General features: G+C 40.1%; 1 protein-coding gene across 3 annotated transcripts; it reads right to left on the bottom strand.

The window, feature by feature from the left end:
• Positions 1-837: 837 nt before the first annotated feature.
• On the bottom strand, positions 838-27,380 carry ZFP1 (ZFP1 zinc finger protein). Of its 3 annotated transcripts, none has more exons than XM_045890727.3 (4): positions 27,124-27,380; positions 21,034-21,092; positions 4,816-4,942; positions 838-3,103 (listed from the first exon to the last, which is right to left on the bottom strand). In XM_045890727.3, exons 2-4 carry the CDS (start codon positions 21,046-21,048, stop codon positions 2,028-2,030), a joined length of 1,218 nt encoding a protein of 405 aa, XP_045746683.1. In that variant the 5' UTR covers positions 21,049-21,092; positions 27,124-27,380; the 3' UTR covers positions 838-2,027. The 3 variants fall into 3 exon arrangements, with proteins under 3 accessions (XP_045746683.1, XP_045746685.1, XP_064437549.1); XM_045890729.3 differs by lacking the exon at positions 27,124-27,380 and adding an exon at positions 26,548-26,849; XM_064581479.1 differs by lacking the exon at positions 27,124-27,380 and having other exon boundaries at positions 4,816-4,967.
• Between the last annotated feature and the right edge of the window lie 295 nt (positions 27,381-27,675).

Below are 27,675 nucleotides of genomic sequence, written 5' to 3' on the forward strand. Positions count from 1 at the left end.
GAGTGAATAATTATTTGTGTTACGAGTGAGTTATGATGTTGTTTTAGTATAAATGACTTAATTTAGGGACCAAGGAATGCATGAAACATTTTCCATTAGACTTAATGGTAATTATATTTTTTGACAGAGAATTTTATTATCCAGGACCATAAAATCATACAAATACACACAAACACACATATACTTAGATCTTTATTTTAGAAATGTGTTGTACACACACAAACTCTCTCTCCCCTCTTCCTCTCCCCCCTCCCTCTCCCTCTTCTCGTCTGACCTGGAAGCATTTGCACTTACACATTCTTCTCCATGGAATACCATCCAGCTATGGTATAGTTTTACTGCAGTTTATTCAATCATTCTCTTACTGATGGTTATTCACATTGTTTCCTTTTTTGTCCTTATCAAAAAATACAATATACATTGATAAACATATAATCTTAAGTACTGGCACTTTATCTTTTCTTAGGGATAGATTCCCAGGAGTGAGACTCCTGGATTGAAGGGTCTGTGTATCCTTAATGTTAAGAGTCGCACTTTACACATTTCTAACAGCAGTGTATGAGATGAATCTTCTCCCCTGCTTCCTTGCTGGTAGTAGACAAGAGGACAGTTTAGAAAGACAAAGACTTACTGGACTATAGCTGTTCTGGTAAAACCTGTTCAGAAAGTCACTCACATTCATATATAGTCACAGCACATCAATGACATTCAGAAACAAGGAAGAAAAAGGCCAGTTACAGTTGCCAGAGTGACAAATGTAGTGTGCGGTTTATGACTGATCAGGAGAGAAACGGGAATTTGAAATCAATACTAAGATGGTTTGCCTCTGAGTTATGCAAAAAGCTTTTTTTTTTTTTTTTAGGTTAATTGTTAGACTTTTCAGTGATCTCGCCATATGTTTAACTTTTAAGGTGTTTGTGAACCTTGAAAGGCTTAACCTGTGCTAAAGAGTTCCAAAGGGAGATGCTTTTGGTTGATGACCGTGAAACTCAAGGAGTGGAAATGACTCCTTTAAACAGAATGTGGCAAAAACGCATTTCTAAAGTGTTGTGCACATGGACATTTTAAAAAGCAGTAAGACATTTACTGACAGTTTCTTAAATTTTTTCTCTAAAGTCTCTAAAATGTAACATTTGTGAACCACATACACATCCTACTTTTTTATAAGACAATTTGTAAAATATTAAGAGCAACAGGGAAACAAAAATAAAAATACAAGTGGTTTCTGGGTTATACACGATGTTGAAAGACATGCATTTGCACGTAAACAAACAGCCCACTGCAAAACAACTGTGCGCTCGAGACAGGGCCTCTTCAGCTGGGGCATGGCCCACAGTGCTCTTGCACTCTCGAAATCCCCTCTTAATTATGGCTCATTTACATACTGATGTGATTAGCAACCCCAGAAACAAGTTAGAACTTCAACATTGTCTTCTGTTTATTGCAGAGGCAGCGGAATAACGATGGTCAGACCGACTCTCTATGCCAGCGAGCAGTAGAAGAAAACATAGGCCATATGCTAAGGAAACTGTTACCTATTTCATGTGGAATGCATCCTGGCTCGGAAAGGTACTGAAAAACACGCTATGTTTAGCGTGGAAAATCTTATTCGTGCCCCAAGTGTCTCAGAGGACAAGAATTTCAAACTCCCAGTAACTGTTAAATTTACATGTGTAGATCTAAGATAGGATCACACATAACCACTAAATTCCTAAGGTATTGAGCCTTTATGCTGCTGACCAGAACATTTCATTCTTGAGTAATTCAAGATTTTAAAAAGCTCACTGTAATACATCTAAGCATGTCTATTTACAATTGGATATACGCTGATGTGTATTTAGCTGGGCATCGTATCTAACTTTGGGTAGAACACTGTTCTGAGGGGACCCTGTTTTTACATGTTTTTGATGTGATGGATTGTATCTCACTATGAATTTCCATGTTCCTTCAGCACCTTTGTGCGGTTTCTCCCCCATGGTCAAGGGTTGGGGTGGAAGGGTTTTCCACAGTCCTGGCTGGCTCCATTCTCAGGGCTTTTCCCCTAAGTGAACTCTTTGATGGACACTGAGCCGGGATTTCCTGCTGAAGGCCTTCCCACATTCAGAACACTCGTACGGTTTCTCTCCTGTGTGGATTCGCAAATGTAATCTAAGGGTTGACCTCTGGCTGAATGTCTTGCCACATTCAGTACATTCATAGGGTTTCTCCCCGGTATGAGTTCTCATGTGTATAATGAGTTGTGAGTTCTGGATAAAGGACTTCCCACATTCACTGCACTCATAGCGTTTCTCCCCTGTGTGAATTTTCTGATGTATAATGAGGTTGGACTTCTTGAAGAAGGTTTTTGCGCATTCAGTACACTCATAGGGTCGTTCTCCCGTGTGAATTCTCTGGTGGGTAGTAAGTTCAAATTTCTGGGCAAATGTCTTGCCGCAATCACTGCATTCATAGGGCTTCTTCTCCATGTGTGCCCTCTGGTGAACGATGAGGTTTGACTGGTGGGTGAAAGCTTTTCCGCATTCAATACATTCAAAGGGTTTCTCCCCCGTATGAATTCTTTGATGTTTAATGAGGTTTGCTTTATGGGAGAAGGTTTTCTTACATACATTACATTCATAAGGTTTTTCTCCAGTGTGTATTCTCTTGTGACTAATGAGGAGTGACTTAAAGGAGAAAGCTTTGTCACAGTAATTACAAATAAAAGGTTGTACTAAATTTCTAATTTTTTGATGTTTAAAAATGGCTTCTTTAAAGACTTTTCCACTTTTGTTATATTCAGAGTATTCTAATCCATTATGGGTTTTCTCTTGCTTCAGATAGAGGAGTGCTTTTCCAAATCCGTTACACTCGTCAGCTCTCTTTCTTACGTAGCTTCTATTATTATTAAGTAAGTCTGAATTCGATTTCAAAGTTTTTTCATATAAGTCATATTTATAGGGTACGTGCCTTAAAGAAACAAAATCTGTGCTGAGATTAAATGTTTTTCCAAAGAGATTACCTCTCTCCTCAATTGGGGTTTGGTTCTTAAAAATGATAAATGGCCTCGCCTGCTCATCTGGGTTGCTGTGGTCCCTCTCCGTCTGGTCGTCAGCCTTCCACACCTCTAGGCAAGAGCACAGGAAAAACGCTCGGTCAGCCCCTTCTCTATAATGTTAGAGGATATGAAGTCTCTACAAATGTTCTATCGTGAGGCTGCCTCTTCAGTGCGGGATCCAGTCTTCTAGTACTGAAAAGTCTCCAATGCAAATTTTGCCTAGTTCTAAAAAAGTCCTTGGCAAAAAAAATAAGTGGAAATTGACAATGGACACAAGTGGCAGTGCCAGATTACAAAATGGCCCTAAAGGGTAAAAAGAAAAGGACAGCAAACAGGGCACAAATGATGCGGGAAATCTGGCAAGTCTGGGGACAAGACACTGAACAGTTAACATCTTCATCTGCTTGGTTTCTTGGTCTGCTAAGGGAAAAAGGCCTAGGCTGATCTGAGCTTAGCAACTACCCCTTAGGTTCTGAATGACTATGATCTGCTCATCTCTGCCACGCAACTTTTTTTTTTTTTTTTTTTAAGATTTTACTTATTATTTTGACAGACAGAGACACAGCCAGAGAGGGAACACAAGCAGGGGGAGTGGGAGAGGGAGAAGCAGGCTTCCCACCGAGCAGGGAGCCCGATCCCAGAAGCCTGGGATCATGACCTGAGCTGAAGGCAGACGCTTAACGACTGAGCCACCCAGGCGTCCCTGCCATGCAACTTCCAACACTTCTCACTGGTCCACAGAGCTGATCCTATTGTAAAGATCCAAATCTCTAAAGTATGACTTTTGTAAGTGGATGAAACGATCCAGAACTCCTATTTTGTGGGAAATAAAATTAATCCAAGGGTCCAAGATTCTTGAGGCAGAATCCTTTGTTTCACTACTTTTTTCTACTGAAATATCTTATTTTTCTCCTATGTTTAATTTCTTCTCTAAACCAGTCTTGTCCCTACTTTTATTTGAAAGAAGTCTTAAGGATCAGATTCATCCAACCTTGACCTAGACCTTTAATAACCTTTATTTTTATCTGTATGGTCCTGGTCATTCCTGACTCTTGTGATCCTGCAGCCATTTGTGTCTAGGACAAAGACATCGCCCTTACACTAAAAAAAAATTTTGTTGTTGGGTTTTTTTTTCCTTACAGCTATTACATCAATTCCGTGACCTAAAATATCACAGTCACCATTCTGGCAAACTGACAAAACTAATCACAAAGGTTTAAGAAAGGTTAGGCAATGCCAAGTGTGACGGAAAAATACAAAAGTTAAACAGGAAAAAAGTTAAGCAGGGACAGACATAATCAGAGGTATGATTTGGAGATCTGAGGAATACAGGTTATCTGGTCTTGGCCAGCGCTTAAGGTTTGGGGACCTGAAAAATTGCTTCTTAAAAAATATTTTAAAATATTTTGACCCACTCGTGATCCCTAGGGTATTACTTCCCTTGGCTTCTGATTCTCCTTCCCTCTTTTGCCATCTTCCCTAGAAAACTGTGAAAAGGCAATTGTTAATATGCTATCTATACTTCTCTTCCTGTTGCTTGAAAATCACATCTGGTTTGACACTATGAGATAACTTGCTAATGGAACATAGCTCCTAACTGCTTCGACTTCCGAAGTCCCCAAAATAAAGAAAGTAGAACTGCAGAGTCTGTACTCTCTCTCAGCTTTAACAACTGAAGCTGAAGAACAAAACCACTAATTCAGAAACTCAGAATTGCGGGTACGGGAGAAAGTACACAAAAGGTAGGCAAACACTAAGGTACATCCGAAAGAGGTCCTTACCCACTGACAGTAAGTTGCTATAATTCTCCAGCATCACATCCATGTACAGAATCCTCTGTGAGGGGTCCAGCTGCTCCCATTCCTCCTGAGTGAAGTCCACGGTCACATCCGTGAATGAAACGGATCCCTGAAATGGCATATTGCTATTCATTCTGAAATGATCGACATTTGATAATGTAGAAAAGGATATGTGAAAACTTACTCTTACCTTGTTATAAAACAGTCATTCACCAGAACACCAACTATACATCCTCCTGGTTTTATGTTTCCAAACTATCTTTATAACAGTTAAAGCATTTATTTAGATTCCCCTCTACATCTGACACTATCATATGTGACAGGCATCGAAGATTAATCAAACACTGTTCTCTGAAAATGTGTATAGGGAGATAAATGTGTAAATATGCAGTACTGAATGTTACCAGTGTAGAGATGATGCCCACGTAGGTACTTCTGTGGTATCAAACCAGACAGTATTAAAGAGTTAAAGCTTTAAATATATAAAGGCAGAAGAGGAACTCACAATTATAAGACAAAATGTCAGGCATCCGTAGATCTCTCTACCATAGCCAAGCCATCAAAATGGTAGGAGGGCAAAAATAAACAAGTGGAACTACATCAAACTAAAAAGCTTCTGCATAGAAAGAAAACCATCAACAAAATGACAAGGCAACCTACTGAATGGGATAAAATACTTGCAAATCATCTGATAAGGGGTTAATATCCAAAATATACAAAACTCATAGCTCAAAAGCAAAACAATCCAATTAAAAAATGGACAGAATGTATCATATGACCTCACTGATACGAGGAATTCTTATTCGCAGGAAACAAACTGAGGGTTGCTGGAGTGGGATGTGGGGTGGGAGGGATGGGGGGACTGGGGGATGGACACTGGGGAGGGTGTGTGCTCTGGTAAGTGCTGTGAATTGTGCAAGACTGTTGAATCTCAGATCTGCACCTCTGAAACAATTAATGCAATATATGTTAAGAAAAAAAAAAAGAAGGTAGCAGGAGGGGAAAAATGAAGTGGGGGAAATCGGAGGGGTAGACGAACCATGAGAGGTGATGGACTCTGAAAAACAAACTGAGGGTTCTAGAGGGGAGGGGGGTGGGAGGATGGGTTAGCCTGGTGGTGGGTATTGAGGAGGGCACGTTCTGCATGGAGCACTGGGTGTTGTGCACAAACAATGAATCATGGAACACTTCATCTAAAACGAATGATGTAATGTATGGGGATTAACATAAGAATAAAAAAAAAAAAATAGAAGATCTGAACATTTTTCCAAAGCCCTATATATGGCCAACAGGTACATGAGACGATCGCTCAACACATCACTGATCATCACAGAAATGCAAATGAAAACCACAGTGAGGTATCACCTCATACCGGTGAGAATGGCTGTTACCAAAAAGATGAGGAATAAATGTTGGCGAGGATGTGTAGAAAAGGGAACCCTTGTGCACTGTTCGTGGAAAGGTAAACCGGTACAGCCACTAAGGGACACAGTATGAAGCTGCCTCAAAAAGGAGAACTACCACATGATCCAGCAATTCCACCTCTGAGTCTTTGTCTAAAGAAAACACAAACACTAACTTGAAAAGATACATGCAGGGCGCCCGGGTGGCTCAGTGGGTTGTGTCTGCGTTTGGCTCACGTCATGATCTCAGGATGCTGGGATAGAGTCCCACATCAGGCTCCTGCTCAGCAGGGAGTCTGCTTCTCCCTCTACCCATCCCCCCCCACTCGTGCACATCCTCTCACTCATAAAAATAAATCTGAAAAAAAAAAGATATATGCACTCCCCTATATATATATGTTCAATGCAGCCTAATTCACAATAGCCAAGATACAGAAACAACCTACGTGTCCAAGGACTGATGAGTGGAAAAGGAAATGTGGCACATACACACAATGGACTATTATTATTCAGACATAAGAGAAAATCTAGTCACTTGTGACAACATGGATGGATTTTGAGGGTATCATGTTAAGCAACATAAGTCAGAGAAAGACAAATTGTATCATCTCACCTATATGTGGAATCTGAACCCCAAAACAACCAAGCTCATAGATACAGAGAACAAACTGGTTGCTACAGTGGAGGGTGGGGAGTGGGCAAAATGGGGGAAGGGAGGTCAGAAGGTACAAACATCCAAGTATAAGACAAGATGTAGGGGTATAATGTTTCTGCATAGTGACTAGAGTTAACAATAGTGAATTGTATATTCAAAAGTTGCTAAGTTCTCATCACAAGAAAAAAAATTGTAATATGTATGGTGATGGATGTTTACCAGACTCACTGAGGTGATCATTTAGCAATATACACCAGTATTGAATCATTACACTGTACACATGAAACTAATAATCCTGTATGTCATTATACCTCAATAAAAGATTAAGAGAAGATGTTCACAGTCACATTTTACATTAAGAGCCCAAAGCCCCAAAACAAGTGTTCATCAATAGATTTTTTGTGGGGGGCACCTGTTGGCTCAGTCGTTAAGCATCTGCCTTCGGCTCGGGTCAGGATCCCAGGGTCCTGGGATCGAGCCCCCTGTCAGGCTCCCTGCTCAGCGGTAAGCCTGCTTCTCCCTCTCCCGCTCCCCCTGCTTGTGTTCCCTCTCTCACTGTGTCTCTGTCAAATAAATAAAATCTTTAATAAAAAATCGATTTTTTGTGGTATATTAAAACAATTGAGTCCTATAAAGCAATGAAAATGAACTATTTCCAGCTACACAGGGAGGATTTCACAAGAGCTTCAAGAATCCTAATTTCTATTTCTTGGCCTGAATGGTGGCTATATGGATTTTATTATTCTGCATCCACTTGGCTAAATGGTAAGTACAGTAAAAACTTCTGCATGGCTGCTAGACCAATGAGGGGGATAAACCTGTGGCACATTACTTTGACTCAAGTTACAATAATTTGTTTTTTAAACAACGTTTTTTTTTTTAATTTTATTTAAGAGAGAGTGCGTGTGTGCACGAGACCAAGAGAGCACAAGCAGGCGGAGGGGCAGAGGGAGCGGGAGTAGCGGACTCCTGTGGACGCGGGGCTCGATCCCAGGACCCCGGGATCATGACCTGAGCTGAAGGCAGACGCTTAACGACTGACCCACCCAGGCACCCTCAAGTTAAAATAATTTAGAAATGACTCCACCATCAAATGTGAAAATATTCTTTTTTCTCACAGTGCTGTTTTCCATACTCTATACAAACAAAAAAACCCCAAAATTGTTGATAAAACACAATTTTGATACCATAGCATTAAAAGGGATGTCAAACATGACAGACTTCAAAGACTCGTCAAGACAGTATGGTTTCCATCTGGAATGAATTTCGTGTTCTGGGGGGAAAAAGCCTATGGCCATGAGGAGAGGTGTGCCTAGCATATCTGATATCCAGAGCAGACCATTTTTTAATACCCCTTCCTCACCCCTTCAAACTGTTAGGTATTCCTTGACTTATGACAGGGTTACATCCTGATAAACCCATCATAATGTGAAAATATCATAAGTTGGAAAATGCACTTAGTACACCTAACCCCCTGAACATCGTAGCTTCGCCTACCCTAAACATGCTCAGAACACTGACATGAGGGGCACCTGGATGGCTCAGTTGGTTAAGCGACTGCCTTCGGCTCAGGTCATGATCCTGGAGTCCCTGGATCGAGTCCCGCATCGGGCTCCCTGCTCACCGAGGAGCCTGCTTCTTCCTCTAACCCTGCCCCCTCTCATGTACTCTCTCTCTCTCTCTCTCTCATTCTCGCTCTCTCAAATAAATAAATCTTAAAAAATTAAAAAAAAAAAAAACACTGACATTAGCTGACATGTAAGCAAAATCATCTAATTCAAAGCCTATTTATTTTATAATAAAGTGTTCAATATTTCATGTAATTTACTGAATTCTGTACTGAAAATGATAAACAGACTGGTTATACGGGTGCAGAATGGTTTTAAGTGTACTGGTTGTTTACCTTCACAATTGTGTGGCTGACTGGGAGCTGTGGTTTCTGCCGCTGCCCAGCATCACAAGAATATCCTACCACATATTGTTAACTCAAGAAAAGCTCAAAATCCCAAATACAGTTTCTACTGAATGTGTATTGCTTTCACAACATCGTAAAGTAAAAAAAATCATAAGTTAAACAATCTTATGCTGGAGACTGTCTATACATCTAAACTGTCACCTCCCAATTGACTTTTGAGTACAGGAATCTTCTTTAACCTATTCACATTCTCTCTATTCTGAATCTACGTATCTTTCATCTTCAGTTACGACCTTTGATTCCTTAGGCCTTGGTGATTCTTCCCAACTGTCACTGCCCCTGTAAGATTCCATACCTCCAAAGTCTAGATTACACTTGTCACCATCTTTGAAACCCTTGCCCTACTGACTTCCTACCGTCTCCTATTCATAACTCCTAGCCTTGGGAAAAGTAGTAAGAAAAAAATGACATAAAGGTTTGAGTACTACAAATGACCTAGTTATACTGAACAAATTTGCAGGTAGCCTAATCAGCATTATTTCATGACATCTTCTAGAATTCTTTAGCCATTTGGCATGGGAGCAGAGAATACAAGTGGTGGGTCATGCCTGAGATCAAGGCCACGGAGGGTCAACAATCAAAGAGCCAATGTTTTCCCAGTAGTAAATATTTATTCTTATTATCAGATCACTTCTGAAATTAGAGTTCGAAAAACAGGATCATTAGGAAATTTCCAAGGGTCTAAAGTACTAGGGACACAAGCAAAATCATTCTTCACCCTGATAGGCAAGCTAGAGAACCCCTCAAGTCTTTCCTTTGCTTATTGTCTCCACCGAAAACCCAAATTACAAAAGCCTCTTCTTATTTTGTCTCCCCTTATTCTCATCTACCCCACATTCTAAAGCTAACATCATTTTTCTAAAGAATAGCTCTAGTACACGATTACCTTGAGTAGACACAATCATTCATTATCTACTGAAAATTAATAAACAATGACTAGCTCAGTATTCAACATCATTCAACTTTCTTTTCCATCCCTCTTTCCCATGGCTCTCCTCTCTATGCAAAGATCTTTCCAGTAAGATAACATCCTAGATCACTTAGATGTGATCCTTCCATATTTTGAGTCCCTGATCAGTTTTAAACCCTGGGGTATTTTGTTTCTATCTCTTGTGGCAATTTTGCCTTGCTTTCTTTTGTTAAGTGTGTCATCATATTCCTTCCATTCTCCCCGCTAGATGCTAAAATTTTTTAGACCAGAAATTGTACCTTGCTCATCTTTATATTCCTGTTAGCACAGAGTACATGAGTATATGTTAGGCACAAATTAAAAAAAAAAAAAGCTAAATTGAATGGAGTATTCTACTTTGTTTTTCATTATCTTCTTCTTCCTGAAGAGACATGCTACATAATTTCTGTAGCAACATCCTAAGTAGCCAGCCAAAATAATATAGCATCTGTATTGTTCATAGTCAGATTGTGTAAAGATTTTGGTAGTATTTGCTAAATCTTAATATCTGGCTCATTTTCCTGAGATGTCATGCATGCTCTAGTATGCTTGTCTCTTCATTAAAAATGTTTTTATTCAGTTTGTAATCTACATGATTCCTAGATCAATTCTGGCTGTATTTGTACTTGACAATAAATTTGTATCTAGATACCAGTTTTACTAGTGGTTACTCAGCTTCTCAGCATGGAGTAAGTATAAGTGAAACCATCTCCACATTTTCAACATAATGTAAGTAGAGACATACAATGTGATTCATCATCACCCAGGCATAAGTCATGGGCCACATAACCTCCCACAAAAGAAAGGAACAGCACATAGTAAAACTGAACAGGAAAAAAGAATGTCAGAAAAGATATTTTAAAAATATGTAACCGGATTTAACAGCAGGTCAGACACATCTAAAAAGATGATGAGAAAACTGGATAGGTCAGCAAGGAACCTAGACTGAAACAGAGAAAGAATAAAGGATGGGAAACACATCAAAAAGACTAAAAGACACATGGGACAAACTAAAAAGGCCTAATATACTTGCAGTTGGGAGTCCCAGTACAAGAGGAAAAATGCAACAGAAACAATACTTGAAGAAACAATGGCTTAGAATTTTCCAAAGCAGCTCACACACCAGACCATTGAACACTATTAACCCCAAGAACAAATACAAAGAAAATCACATTTACTCACATCATAAAACTGCTAAAAATCCCAGAGAAAAAAGATGCACTGCCTACAAAGACACAATAAAACAGCTGACTTTTCAACAGAAACAATGTAAGCCAAGAAACAACAGAGTATCTTCAAAGTGCTGAATGAATGAATGAATTGGCAAACTTTCTATAAAGGGCCAAGTAGTAAATCTTTTGGATTCTGCAGGCCACACGTGGTCTCAACTACAAGCAATCAAGTCTGCCATTGTACTGTGACAGCAGGCATAGGATATTTGTAAACAAATGGGCATGGCTGTGTTCCAATAAAACTTGATTTATGGACACTGAAATATGAATTTCATATAATTTTCGTACCATGAAATACTATTCTTTTGATTTTTTTTTTCCAGCCATTAAAAAAACGTAAAAAACACTTTTAGCTGTGGGTCATACAAAAAGAAGGCTGAAGGCCACTTGGTTCATGGGCATTAGTTTAACAACCTGATCTAAAATGATGGCTACTGGGGTGACTGGGTGGCTCAGGAGGTTAAGCATCTGCCTTCGGCTCATGTCCTGATCCCAGTGTCCTGGGATCAAGCCCCATGTCGGGCCCCCTGCTCAGTGGAGAGTCTGCTTCTCCCTCTCGCCTTGTTTGTGCTCTTTCTCTCACTCTCTCTGTCAAATAAATAAAAATCTTTCAATAAAATAAAATAATGGCTACTAAATAATAAATGTCAGGTAAGTGTTAGGTAATTTTACTAAAATGATGAGAACCATAAAAAAGATAATTAAATCTAGCAAGAGTCTGGTAGATGCAAAAAGCATCAGGAAGCAAATAAGTCAGCAAAATATGTTGTTAAAATAAGTACACAGGGGATGTGAGGAGGAGGTGTTAAGTAATTAGCTGAAACTAATTTTTGGATTCCAGCAATCTGGGAGTTGTAGCAGAGAGAAAGTATTGTGTGTGTATGGAAAATACAAATTTTAATTAACTTCTTAAACTTTGTTTAAAATATAAGCACCAAAAGAGTAAGCTAAACCTTTAAAAAAATGGAAATAGGGGCGCCTGGGTGGCTCAGTCGGTTAAGCGTCTGAGTCTTGGTTTCGGCTCAGGTCATGATCTCAGGGGCCTGAGATCAAGTCCTACATTAGGCTTCGCACAGAGTCTGCTTGAAATGCTTTCCTTCTCCCTCTCTCCTTTTCCCACTCTCTCTCTAAAATAAATAAATACATAAAATCTTAAAAAAAATATATATATATATACATAATTTTTAAGATTTTGTCTGTCAGAGAGAGAGAAAGAACATACAAGCAGGAGGAGCGGCAGGCAGAGGGAGACGCAGGCTCCCCGCCAAGCAAGGAGCCCGATGCGGGACTGAATCCCGGGACTCCAGGATCATGACCAGAGCTGAAGGCAGACGCTTAACCAACTGAGCCACCCAGGCGTCCCAGAACGGAAATAGAGGAGGAAAAGTGCTATAAGTGTCAAGAGGAAGAAAATCAGTAATCAAAATAAAAATAGAACAAACATTTAATAAAAGGTTAAGAACCTCAGAGAAGTTTTCTTTTTAAAGGTTTATTTATTTTAGAGGTGGGGAGGGCAGAGGGAGACAGAAAGGGAAACTTAAGTAGACTCCACACTGAGTGCAGAGCCCTACATGGGGCTTGATCTCATGACTCTGAGATCACGACCTGAGCTGAAATGAAGAGTCAGATGTTTGACATAACCAACTCTGCCACCCAGATGCCCCCAGATAATTAAAAACAAAAACAAAAAGCCACATACTTTTTACAAGAGGCAAACTTAAATAGCAAAGCTTCAAAATAAAAGGCACAGAAAAGCTGGCACAGGAACATCAATAATTAAAATATTAGTGAAAACAGAATTCCAAGAATACGTATATGCCACAACCTTCAAATTCTATAAATTCTATTTAATGCGTACAAAAGTATGGAAAAAGAGAAGTGCATATACCTGCACAAAACTTACAATACTGGCTACCTCTAAAGTGAGGAGACAAGCTTTAATGGTCAAGAGGATTTTAGCATTGAATAAGGTGACTTAATACCAGGAGTAATAAGAGCCTGCTAAGGAGATCAGAACCATGATAATGAGAAAGACTATAAGAATTCAATATAAACTGTGTAACATAAAGACAAAAACTTACATATATACATGGTATATACATGACATATATATATATCTATATTTATATAGTCTTTCTAGTGTGTGTGTGTGTGTGCGTGTGTATGTATATATGTGTATATATATTATATATACCTACAGTATGGAAGCAAATAAGCCAAGATGTTAAGTCTAACTACTGGATACTGTAATAGGTTGATAGTTATTAGGTTGAGCCATATTGAAATTGATGCCATTCAACTGTTGTGACATACAAATATTGTACTTTCATATAGCTCAACCCTAATACAATTTTATTTGTATTTCTCTGCATTTTCACACTTGACAAAACCAAACAAAAAAACGTGAGAAAAAATACATTATGAACTATCATGCAAACAGAATTAAAAAACAAATCATCAGAAAATTTTAAAACACTGGGTACAAAGAGAAAAGCCCACAAGTTTTTGGATAGAACTGAAAGATCACATTCTGATAAGTAGAAAGGCCTTTGGACTTCATGCCTACAACACTAAAAAGCAATCACTTTAAAATTCTGAGAGAGGGGCGCCTGGGTGGCTCAGTCTTCAAGTGTCTGCCTTCGGCTCAGGTCATGATCCCGGGGTCCTGGGATCGAGCCCTGCATCGGGCTCCTGGCTCAGCAGGGAGCCTGCTTCTCCCTCTCCCTCTGCCTCTCTCCCTACTCATGCTCTCTCTCTTTCAAATAAATAAATAAAATCTTTAAAAAAATAAAATTCTGAGAGAGAAAAACAACAATAAAAGCTGGACCAATATATAAAATAATTTGCAGGCACTGGAGACCAACCATTGCAGGGCTACAATTATTGAAAGAACAGTGAACATAAGGGGAGCACAATGATAAAAGTGCTGGAAAAAAAAAATACCAATCTTGAATTCTATACACAGCAAAAATGTCCCTAATGGTATTTTCTCTAAAAGGTAGCACAGAGAAACAGAACCCAAGCAGCAAGTGGCACTGTTGCCACATTGAAAAAAATAAAAATTAGCACGTGGGTCTGCAAAGCAACTGAGATTTGGGGGCAAGATAATGAACATAAAGAAGACATAGAGAAGGGGCTCTAAAATTCTGCATAAAAATTCACCTCAGATCTCTGGGTGGTTCCTAACATGTGCACGTAGGGCAAGCCTCTAGGAGAACTAGTAGATGGCAACAGTTTTGTTCTGCCAGATAGTTAAGTTATTGGCAAAACACAATTTAACACACTTTAAGAGGGAGTTATGTATTATACATGTGTCCAGCAAATAAACAAAAATTACTAGAAAATATATGAAAAACCAAAAAAAGCAGTGATAAGAAACAAGAGGTGAACAGTCAACAGTATATATTTAGAGATAATCCATGGATTAGAGTTACTACATAAGACTTCAGATTAACTGTAAAGTATTATGTAAAAGAATACAGAGAGGGGAGCCTGGCTGGCTCAGTCTGTAGAGCATGTGACTTTTGATCTAGGGGTCATGAGTTCAAGCCCCATGTTGGGGGTAGAGTTTACTTAAGAGAAAAAAAATACAGAGAAAAAGATGGATAATGTAGATAAAAATATGGGAATATTTCAATAAAGAACTGGAATCTACAAAAGAGAAGCAAATGAACATCACAGAACTGCAAAATGTAGTTTTTAACTGAAATTAAAAACTCACTGTAGAGACTTTAATAGCAGACACGACACAGCAGAAGACAAGAACTGTGCACTTGAAGGCAGGCCAGTAAGATAATGTCTAAACTAACACAGAGAGGAAAAACTGGAGGAAAACCCAAAATAAGAAATGTGAGGTATGGGGGCGCCTGGGTGGCTCAGATGGTTAAGCCTCTGCCTTCAGCTCAGGTCATGATCCCAGGGTCCTGGGATCAAGCCCCTCATAGGGCTCCTGGCTCAGCAGGGAGCCTGCTTCTCCCCTCTCCCTCTGCTCTCCCCCTGCTCATTCTCTCTCTCTCTCTCTCTGTCTCAGATGAATAAATTAAAAAAAATCTTTAAAAAAAGAAATGTGAGGTATGGCCAAGAAGTCTAATGCACTATCGCTTAAAATACTGAAAGCAATACCAAAAAAAGAGTAATGTGTAGTCTCACGAAGAGGGAAAAAAAAAGGGACAGAAACAATATTTGAAGAATAATAGCTGAGAATTTTACAAATATGGTAAATGGCATCAACCACAAATCCAAAAAACTCAATAAAGCCCAAGCAGAATAAATGCAAAGACAACCATATCTAGACACATCATACTCAAACTGGTGAGTGCCAGAGAAAAAGAGAGTATCTTAAAAGTAGCCTAAAGAAAAAGATCCCTTTCCTTCAGGGAAAAAAAAAAATGAAGACTTATTTCTTAATAGAAATCACAGAAGTGAGACAAAAACAGAATGTCATCTTTATTTTTTTTTTTAATTTTATTTATTTATTCATGAGAGACAGAGAGAGAGAGAGAGAGAGAGGCAGAGGGAGAAGCAGGCTCCCAAGGAGCAGGGAGCCCGATGCGGGACTCGATCCCAGGACCCTGAGATCATGACCTGAGCCGAAGGCAGACGCTTAACCATTTGAGCCACCCAGGCGCCCCAGAATGTCATCTTGAAAGTACTGAAAGAAGGGGCGCCTGGGTGGCTCAGATGGTTAAGCGTCTGCCTTCGGCTCAGGTCATGATCCCAGAGTCCTGGGATCGAGCCCCACATCGGGCTCCCTGCTCAGTGGGGGCCTGCTTCTCCCCCTGCTCATATTCTCTCTCTCTCTGTGTATCTCTGTGTCTCGAAGGAATAAATAAAAAAACCTTTAAAAAAAAAAAAAAGTACTGAAAGAAAAAACAAACCCTAGAATTCTATACCCAGGGCAAGTATTATTCAAAATAAAGGTAAAATAGGGGAGCTGCCTGGGTGGCTCAGATGGTTGGGTGTCTGCCTTTGGCCCGGGTCATCATCTCCAGGTGCTGTGATCAAATCCCATGTTGGGCCCCCTGCTCAGTGGGGAGTCTGCTTCTCCCTCTGCCTCTGCTCCTCCCCTCTGCTTGTATGGCATGCACTCTCTCTCTCTCTCTCAAATGAATAAATCTTTAAAAAAGGTAAAATAAAGGCATATATAGAGATTAACAAAACCTGCAAGAATTCACTGCAATATAATGTATACTGTTCTTAGATAATATTGAACTGGTATAATATTAATTCAGGATGATTAGTAAAGTATATAAGCTGTAATCCCTACAGAAACCACTTAAAAAATACATCACAAAAGCATTAATCATAAAAAAGTAGGTATGGTTGTATTTCTTTTTTTTTTTTTTAAAGATTTTTTATTTATTTATTTGAGAGAGAGAGAATGAGAGAGAGCACATGAGAGGGGGGAGGGTCAGAGGGAGAAGCAGACTCCCCGCCGAGCAGGGAGCCCGATGCGGGACTCGATCCAGGGACTCCAGGATCATGACCTGAGCCGAAGGCAGTCGCTTAACCAACTGAGCCACCCAGGCGCCCGTATGGTTGTATTTCTATAACCACAGATAAAGAAGGGCATTCCAAAATGATAAAAGGGTAAATCCATCAGGAAGACAGAATAATCATAAATGCACATGCACTCAATAACAGAGCTTCAAATTACATTAAGCAAAACCAGACAGAACTAAAGCAAGAAATGGACAAATACATATTCATACTACCTATCAATCAAGTATCACAAAAGAATAAAGACATTTTCAGAAATGCAAAGTCTACAAAAACGTATCTCTCACATACCCTTTCTTAAGAAGATACTGGAGAATGTATTCCAATAAAACAATATTCACCCAAACAAGACAAAGACATGGGAAGGGGCAAGGAAACAATCAATATCAGAGGTGAATGAAATCCCTAGGAAAAGTGTGAAAGTGTGAAAGAGAATGCAGGATGGCAGAGATTCTCTACTGACACCAAACTGCTTGTCATAGAGACTGGAATAGTGTGATTCAAAAGCAGGCATTTTGAGGGCTGTCACAAACAATATGCCTTCTGCATTGTACCACCTTTTTAACCTGAGGGCAGAATGCCTGGGTGAACCTGGCCCAGATTCTTTTCCATACTTGGTTTGACTTGTTTTGAACATGTGCTGATGACGACTCTTTCTCCCCTCCAAACAAGGCTGCCTTGGATTAGATGAGGACACTCACTTCTTGTGTTCTGCTTTGATCTACTCCTGAGAGTGGGCAGTTGACCAGTGAGCTAAGAAGCAAAGAATATAGAGCAACCCACTTGCTCTAATTATATTTCTACCAGACATTCAATACCTGATCCACACTTTGACCCTGCCAGATGGCCCAACCATGTGAGCCCTATGTTTCTCATGACCTTGCCAATGACTTCTCCAAATGGGATTTCTGGAAACTCTCAGAAAAGCTGAAGCCAGACTATGACTCAGAGACTCTATTCAACTCATTTTCTCCTAGAAACCTTTATCCAATACCAGCAAAATTTCTAGACACAACTAGACTTATGCTTACTTGATCATTTTTGCCATACTGCTCCCCAGAGTAAGGCTGTATCATTTTAGACTATGACCAATAATGCATGACTGGTTACATCTCTTTAGTTAACACTGGCTAATGTAACTTGAAAAAACAATGATTAACAACCCAAAGGATACAAATGTAGTGATCTGAAGGGGCACCTGCACCCCAGTGTTTATAGCAGCAATGTCCACAATAGCCAAACTATGGAAAGAGCCCAGATGTCCATCAAGAGATGAATGGATAAAGAAGATGTGGTATATATTTACAATGGAATATTACTCAGCCATCAAAACCCTGAAATTTTACAATATGTAATGATGTGGATGGAACTGGAGGGTATTATGCTAAGCAAACTAAGTCAATCACAGAAAGACAATGATCATATGATTTCACTCATATGTGGAATTTAAGAAACAAAAAACAGAGGATCATAGGGGAAGGGAGGGAAAAATAAAATAGGACGAAATCAGAGAGGGAGACAAACCATAGACTCATAACTATGGGAAACAAAATGAGGGTTGCTGAAGGGGAGGTGGGTGGGGAGATGGGGTAACTGGGTGATGGGCATTAAGGAGGACACATGATGTTATGAGCACTGGGTGTTATACACTATGATGAATCACTGAACTCTACCTGTGAAACTAATAATACACTATATGTTAATTAATTGAATTTAAATAAATTTTTAAAAAACCCCAAATAACAAAAAACACCCAAGTCTTGGCAAAGGGAACATGGGTGCATTAAAGGACATCTTTAGATCTTAATGTCTGAAAGAAAAAGAAAAAAGAACTCCACCAATCAGAAAGAAAATTATGCAAAACAAGGTAATATAAATTCCAGTTAGAGTTTCACAAAATTGAATTTTATATTGATTAGGGATACATATAGATAAGCTGTAAAATCTTTAAAGAAAGCAGGAGAATAATTCACAAAAATATCCAGACAGTGGCTACCTAGTAGGAGGACTGAATCATAGAATGTATCATAAGGAACAGAGAATGTTCTATTTCTTATTTTTATTTTTATTTCATTTGAGAGACAGCCTGTGTGTGCAAGAGGGGGGGGTTGGGCAGAGGGAGAAACAGGCTCCTCACTGAGGAGGGAGCCCAATGTAGAGCTCGATTCCAGGACCCTGCGATAATGACCTGAGCCAAAGGCAGATGCTTAATTGACTAAGCCACCCAGGCACCTCAGAGAATGTTCTATTTCTTAACTTGGGTATGGTACATGGGTGCCTATTTTATTATTATTCTTTAAGGCATACATATTTATTATACACATTGTTATAATGTGTATAAAGAGTATTACAATGCTTTAAATACTCCTCTGTATATATGTTACATTACACAATTTAAAAAAAAATGAGGAAACTCTGTTCTGATATGGAAAGACTTCAGATATGTTATTGAGTGATAAAAATACATAATCAAGAGAATGAAAAGACAAGCCACAGATAGGGAGAAAATCTTTGCAAAACACATACCTGAAAAAGGACTGGTATCCAAAATATATAAAAGAACTCTTAAAAATCAACAATATGAAAGCAAACCACCTGATTTAAAAATGGGCCAAAGACTTTCACAGACACCTCATCAAAGAAAATATACAGATGGCAAATAAACATATGAAAAGATGCTCAACATCATGTCATAAAGGAACTGCAAATTACAATGAAATACTGCTACACACCTATCAGAACGGCCAAAATCCACAACACCGACAGCACCAAATGCTAGCAAGGATGTGGAGCAACAGGAACTCTCATTTGTTGCTCATGGGAATGCAAAATGGTACAGACACTTTGAAAGACAGTTGGGCAGTTTCTTACAAAACTAAACATACCCTTACCATATGATCTAGCAATTACACTCCTTAGTACTTATTCAAGTAAGTTATTTTATCTCCTGCACATGAATGTTTGTAGCAGCTGTCATAACTGTCAAAACTTGGAAGCAACCATTCAATAGGTGAATGGATAAATAAATGACGGTACATCCATATAACAGAGTATTATTCAGTGGTAAAAAGAAATGATCTATCAAGCCATGAAAAGATATACAGGAACCTCAAATGCATATTTCTAAGTGAAAAAAACTAATGGTTACATACTGTATGATTCCAAGTATATGACATTCTGGGAAAGACAAAACTATGCACACAGTAAAAAGATCAGTGGTTTCCAGGGGCTCAGGGAGAGGGAGGGAAGGATGAACAGATGGAGCACAGGGGATTTTTAGGCCAGGAAACTATTCTAGGAAACTATAGTGGTGGATACTTGTCATATATTTGTCAAAATCCATAGACAACACCAAGAATGAATCCTAATGTAAACTACAGATTTTAGTTAAAGTGTCCATATTGGCTCATGAATTCTTTTTTTTTTTTTTTAAAGATTTTATTTATTTATTTGACAGAGAGAGACACAGTGAGAACACAAGCAGGGGGAATGGGAGAGGGAGAGGGAGAAGCAGGCCTCCTGCTCAATCTCAGGACCCTGGGATCATGACCTGAGCAGAAGGCAGACGCTTAACCGACTGAGCCACCCAGGCGCCCCTGGCTCATGAATTCGAACAGGTATACCACATTAATGGAAGATGCTAATAACAGGGTATTGTGTAGAAGGAGTGAAAAAATATATGGGAACTCTCTACTTTTTGCTCACATTTCTGTAAACTCAAACTGCTCTAAAAAAATGAAGTATTAATTAAAAACAAAATAAAACTCATATAGGATGCCTGGGTGGCTCAGTTGGTTAAACGTGTGCCTTTAGCTCAGGTCATAATCCCGGGGTCCTGGGATGGAGCCCAACATTGGGCTCCCTGCTCAGTGGGGAGCCTGCTTCTCCCTCTGCCGCTCCCTCTGATTGTGTTCTCTCTCTTGTTCACACTCTCAAATAAATAAAAAATCTTTATAAACAAATCAGCATGATTAATATGCTATCATAATAACCTATATTTGTACTTGTGTAAATATGTACATATAAACTCTGGAAAGCTACTCAAGAAAGGAATAACAGCGGTACTCGTGGAGGCTGGGGGAGAATTTAAATACACACCCAGGGATTTACTGAATTCTTTGGCATCATGATAATTTGATTGAAAAAATAAAATACACATAAAACCCTGCATTTGCAGTGAAGAATGCTACATAAAATAACCAGAGACAAACTGATAAACCCACTGTGTGTGGGGATGTTGTCCAAAACACCATCTATATGAAGGTCCATAAAATTTATTCAGACCTAATACCAGAGAACCAAGGAGATGACACTCATACTCAATTCAAAACAACCTGTTTGCTTTTTGGCTGCTGGTACTGATCAATCATTCTTACTATGTTTCCCTTGAGTTTTACTCATCTATGCCTTTCTATTTCATTTTCTGGGTCCTTAGAAACTTCCTCAGATGCACTGAAAAATAAAGTTGGGAAAAACAATCAACTCACCTGGGATTTGTTCATTTTTTGCAGTTTTTGGGTGAAGCCTGGGAACTATGAAGGCAGAACTGGAAGACAGAAAAAGAAAGATATTGTTATTAATGATTGGACCTGCCTTGGAACCCCCTACAATGACTTGTTTACAGAGCATTACACATCACTTGGGAAAACACCACCTACTGGGATAGTCCCTTGCCTCTTCAGAAGGGACAGGAAAGGGGTGCCTGGGTGGCTCTGTCAGTTGAGCAGCCAACTCTTGATTTTGGCTCAGGTCATGATCTCGGGGTCCTGGGATTAAGCCCTGCGTTGGGCTCCATGCTCAGCAGGGAGTCTGTTTTCAGATTCTCTCTCTCTCTCTCTCTCTCTCCCTCTGCCCCTCCCCCTACTTGCAGTCTCTTTCTCTAAAATCAATCAATCCTTTTTAAAAAGATTTATTTATTTATTTGAGACAGAGAACAAGCCAGAAGGTCAGAGGGAGAGAGAAACTCAAACACACTCCAAGCTGAGCATGGAGCCCGACGCAGGGCTCAATCCCATGACCCTGAAATTACAACCTTAGCCAAAATCAAGAGTTGGAGGCTTAACCAACTTAGCCACCCAGGCACACCTAAATAAATCTTAAAAAAAAGAGGAGGGACAGAAAAGCTCATGCTGTCAACATTCACCTTCAATCAAACATTATGAGATACCAGAAAAGGCAAGACTAAGACAACCCACTATCAAGAGACAAAGCAATCAACACAAGCTTCAACTGATGAAAATATCAGACAGGGAATTTAAAACAATTATGATTCATCTTTTAAAAATTTTTACGGAAAAGGTGGACAACATGAAGAAACAAATGGGAGATTTGAGAAGAGATGAAAACTGCAAAAAAAAAAAAAAAAAACCTCAAATGGAAAATACAGAAAGCACAGTAACAGAGTTGAAAGAATACCTTTAACAGGTTCAGTAGTAGACTCAATAAAGCTGAGGAAATTTTCAGTAATTCTGATGACAAGTCAAAAGAAATTACCCAAAATGAAACACAAAGTAGAATGAAAAATTAAACAGATAATCCAGGGGTGCCTGGGTGGCTCAGTCAGTTAAGCAGCTGCCTTCAGCTCAGGTCATGATCCCAGGGTCCTGGGATGAAGCCCTGCATCCAGCTCTCTGCTCAGAGGAGAGCCTTCTTCTCCTCTCCCTCTGTCAGGGGCTGTGCCTACTTGTGCTCTATCTCTCTGTCAAATAAATAAAATCTTAAAAAAATAGAGAATCCAAAGGCTGTAGTACAGTATCAAACAGCGTAACAAACATGTCATTGGAATACCAAGAGGAGAAGAGAGAATGGAACAGAAGTATTTGAAGACATAATGACTGCGAATTTTCCAAAAATAAGGAATGATACCAACTATAGATCCAAGAAGCTCAAATAATTATCCAAACAGGATAAATACCAAGCCAAACCATATGCAACACATCATATTCAAACCACTGAAAACTGAGGTTAAAGAGACAGTCTTGAAAGTAGCCAGAGGGAAAACTGACATGTTATATAGAGGACCAAGATAAAGAGTCACAGCCAGTTTCTCATTAGAAACTATACAATCCAGAAGATAATGCAGTGACATCTTTAAAGTACTTAAAAAGGGAGGGGGGCAGGGTGCCTGGATGGCTCAGTTGGTTAAGCGACTGCCTTCGGCTCAGGTCATGATCCTGGAGTCCCAGGATCGAGTCCCGCATCGGGCTCCCTGCTCAGCAGGGAGTTGGCATCTCCCTCTGACTCTCCCCCCTCTCCTGTGCTCTCTCGCTCTCAAATAAATAAAATCCTAAAAAAAAAGTGGGGGGGCAACTATCAACCCAGTATTCTATACCCAGCAAATATATCCTTCAAAAAAAGAAACTGAATCAAAACCTTTTTGAACAAACAAAAACAGAGAATTCATTACCAGTAGACTTGTACTACAAGAAATATTTAAAGTAGTTCTTCAGGTAGAAGGAATATGATATGAGACAAAAACCTGGATCTACACAATGAAATAAAGCTCTCTGGGAATAGTTAAAGATGACTCTAACAAACCATGAGAGATGATGGACTCTGAAAAACAAACTGAGGGTTCTAGAGGGGAGGGGGATGGGAGGATGGGTTAGCCTGGTGATGGGAATTGAGGAGGGCACCTACTGAATGGAGCACTGGGTGTTATGCACAAACAATGAATCATGGAATACTACATCTAAAACTAATGATGTAATGTATGGGGATTAACATAACAATAAAAAAAAGATAACTCTAAAGGAAACTTCTTTTTCTTTTTTTTTTTTAGATTTATTTATTTGACACAGAAAGCACAAGCAGGGGAAGCGGCAGGGAGCAGGAGAGGGAGAAGCAGGCTTCCCACTGAGCAGGGAGCCTGATGCGACGAGATGCAACACAACACAATGCGGGGCTCGATCCCAGGACCCTGGGACCATGACCTGAGCCAAAGGCAGTTGATTCACCAACTGTGCCACCCAGGCGTCCCAAGGAAACTTTTTCTTACTTTTAATCACTCTAAAAGATAACTGATTTGTCAAAAAATAGCAGCAGTTTTGTGGGCTTATGGTATATGTAGAAGTAAAATACATGACAAGAGCACAAAAGATGGGATGATGAAATTGGGAGTATACGGTCATAAGGATCTTATATTATACACAAAGCAATATAATATTACTTAAAGGTCCACTGTGATTAACTCCAGATGTATACTGTAAACTCTAGAGCAACCACAAAAGAAATTTTTTAGGAGGTATAAATAAGCCAATAGTGGAGAAAAAAAAAAATGAAATCATAAAAATACCCACTAATCCAAAAGTAGTCAGAAAAAGAGGAAAATAAGAACAAATAGGACAAGTAGAAAAAACTAGCAAGACGGTAGATTTTAATCAAACCATGCTGATAATTGGTATAAATACATCAAAGAAATGATAGAGGTTGTCAAACTGGAAAAAAAAAACAAGGCCAAACTATGTGCTGTTTATAAGCAGTCTGAAACATAAAAACATAGCTAGATCAAAAGTAGAAGGATGGGGGCGCCTGGGTGGCTCGGTCTGTGTCTGACTGACACAGTGTCCGTGTCTGACTCTTAGTTTTGGCTCAGGTCATGATCTCAGGGGCCTGAGATCAAGCCCCCCATGGGGCTTCATGCTCAGCGTGCAGTCCGCTTGTCCCTCTCCCTGTGCTTCCCCTCTCCCCACACATTCTTTCTCTCTCCCCCGTCTCCAGAATAAAATCTTAAAAAAAAAAAAAGTAAAAGGATGAAAAAGATATGCTTTGTAAACACCGATCAAAAGAAAGCTAGAGTAGGGCGCCTGGGTGGCTCAGTTGGTTAAGCGACTGCCTTCGGCTCAGGTCATGATCCTGGAGTCCCGGGATCGAGTCCCGCATCGGGCTCCCTGCTCGGCAGGGAGTCTGCTTCTCCCTCTGACCCTCCTCCCTCTCCTGCTCTCTGTCTCTCATTCTCTCTCTCTCAAATAAATAAAATCTTAAATAAAAAAAATAAAAATAAATTAAAAAAAGAAAGCTAGAGTAATTATATTACTATAAAACAGAGTAGACTTCAGAATATTACCAGAGACAGAGTGATATTATATGTCACTGTGATAACACCTGATAAATGTGCCAAATGACCAGAAGACCTAACAATCCTAAATGTATAAGTACCTAACAAAAGAACTTCAAAATACAAGAAGCAAAAACTGACAGAACAGAAAGAAAAAAATAGATAAATCCACAATTATAGTTGGAGACTTTAATACTCTTCTCAGTGACAGAACAGGTAGACAGAAAACCAGTAAGGATACAGAAGAATTGAACCACACTATCAACCACCCTGACCCATTTCATATCTATAGAAGACTCCACCACCAACAGCACAACAGTCATTAAAGTATATATTAAAAATTCCTAAGATAGATCACATTCTTGGCCAGAAAACAAACCTCAAGTTTTAAAGAACTGAAATTTGTAACAAAGTATATTCTTTGAAACAATTAAACTAGAAATCAATTAATAGAAAGAGATCTGGAAATTCCTTCCTTCCAAATATTTGGAAATTAAACAACAGACTTCTAAATAACCAAGGGGTGAAAAGTCAAAAGGAAACCTTAAAAAAAACCATAGAACTGAATGGAAATGAAAGCACAACATATCAAAATTTGAGGGATATACCTAAAGTCGTAATACAGCATTAAACTATTAACTATATTAACTGTAACTATAAACACTGCATTAGGGACACCTGGGTCGCTCAGTCAGTTAAGCGTCTGTGTTTGGCTCAGGTCATGATTCCGGGGTCCTTGCTCACCAGGGAGACAGCCTCTCCCTCTGCCTGCCGCTCCCCCTCTCTGACAAATAAATCTTAAAAAATAAAAAATAAAAATAAACATTGCATTAAACTATAACAGAAAAGAAGAAAGATTTTCATCAATGAACTCAGCTTTCACCTTAAGAAATCAGAAAGAAAAAAGGAAATCAAACCCAAAGCAAACATAAGGAAATAATAAAGCACAGAAATATATTTTAAAAAAAAAACAACTTCAAAACAGAAAAACAAGAGAAATTCAAGAAAACCAAAAGCTGGTTATCTGAAAAGATCAATAATACTGAAAAACTTCTAGGCAAACTGACCAAAAGGAAGAAAAAAAAGGAGGACACCAATTACCAGTATCAAAAATGATGGAGGAGACACTACTATAGATGCTATAGATATTAAAGAGTTATTCTTTAATAATAAAAATAACTTATCTACAATAATTAAGGAGGCAAAAACAAAAAGGAGGAGAAATCCCAAATATACAAAATAAGAACAGTGGAAAATATCAACAAAAACAAGAGAAAAAATATGAAATAATGGAAAAATGATTAAGTCTTCAATAGCAATAAAATACGACATAAGAATACAGTTGAGAGGGGCGCCTGGGTAGCTCAGTCCTTACGCGTCTGCCTCTGGTTCAGGTCCTGATCCTGGAGTCCCAGGATCCAGTGCCACATCGGGCTACCGGCTCCGCGGGAGGCCTGCTTTTCCCTCTCCCACTTCCCCTGCTGTGTTCCCTCTCTCACTCTCTGTCAGATAAATAAATAATATCTTAAAAAAAAAAAAGTTGAGAAAAATGACAAACTTTTGTCATTAAGGTTCTCAAGTGCCGTTAAGGGGGACAAAACAAAACAGGACTTGAACACCGGGAAGGCCTGCAGTTAAGACCCAACATCATAAAGGAGTCCATTCCCCCCAATTAAATGCAGCCATGAATAGGATCATCATAAAAGTATAGACAGATTTTTTAATACAGCTGATTCCAAAGTACAGTGGGAATCATAAGTCAACTTGCATAATCTCAAAGTGGGAAGAGCAGTAAATTCAACTACAGAGAAATTCAAAACGCCTGCATGGCTAAACTACCAGTGAGCAAAATCAAAAGGCAAATGAAAAAACATGTGCCATTCACACAAAGTACTGGCTGGCCGTATGACCTCGGGTATTCCATCCATCTGAGCCTCCGTTTTACCTCCAGTTGCAACTGAGATACTAGCGGCGTCACAGGCTAGATTAAGGATCAGAGGCAGATTTAGCTTTAAAGGCTTTCGCAGAAAGATTTGGCACGCCGTGTGCATCAGGCAACTCGCGCGGGCTTTCCTGCCTCCCGGCACCTGGCGAAGCTCGGGCACGCCGCACGCGGCTTCCGGGCGCCGCCAGGTGTGTCCGGCCCCGCCCCCGGCCTCGCCCCGCGCCCTCGGGGCCTGGTCACGCGCGCGCCCGCGCGGGCTTCCGGACTCGCTCCCGCGCGGCAGGAGACCCTTGCGGCCGGTCGGCGGCGCTTCTCCTGACAAAGGGAGGAAAGCGAGCCCTCGCCGCCGCCGCCCTCCCTCGCCGCCGTCTCCGCCCCCGCACGTCCGGCCAGGCGGCCCCGCCAGCCCCGCGCCGACGACAGCGCCGGGCGGCCCCTGACGCCGCCCCAGGGGTCGCCGCCGCCTGCGAGTCGCCGAAGTTTGGGCTCCCGCCCCGCGCGGACAGGAGCCCATCCCTCATCTCCTTCCCCTCGGCCCTCAAGCCCCGCGGAGCTGCGTGGCAACCCCCCTCATACCTGGAGGGGCACAGCCTCCACTTGTGGCTCAGTGCCAGGCCGGGTCACGGCGCGGGTCGGTGAAGACGCGCGGAGACCGGGGCCCTGTCACCCACTCAAGGCAGGAGGTGGGGGAAGGGCAGCCGCCGGCGCGCTCGCAGCATTGCACATGCGCAGATGCAAGGGCTGCTCGCCGTCCCAGGGTCCTCTGAGCGGTGGCTTATCCAACTCCGGGACTACATTTCCCATAAGCCTTTGGGCGTGCCGCTGTAGAGACTCTCAGGAAGGTCTTCTAGTTTGGCGGGTGGCAGGAGCCTGACCGAGATAATCCCCGGCGGAGGCGATAATCCCGGGTCTGAACTGTTCATTTCTTCCAGAAAGGGTTATGAATTATAACTACCACTTACCCCCAAATACAAAAACCTGGCCTTTAAAGATTACATAGGTAATCTATGATAACTAATTAGAAAATATATATAAAATAAAAGTAAACGTCACCTATAATTTTTCAAAGATAACCGTATGTAACATTAAATTCATACCTTTCTCATTTTTAAAAAATACAATTGGCTA

The sequence above is a fragment of the Mirounga angustirostris genome, unplaced genomic scaffold, assembly GCF_029215605.1.
Source record: "Mirounga angustirostris isolate CCGP_5_RB_7025 unplaced genomic scaffold, mMirAng1.0.hap1 SCAF_16, whole genome shotgun sequence".
In the NCBI taxonomy this organism is placed as follows: domain Eukaryota; kingdom Metazoa; phylum Chordata; class Mammalia; order Carnivora; family Phocidae; genus Mirounga; species Mirounga angustirostris.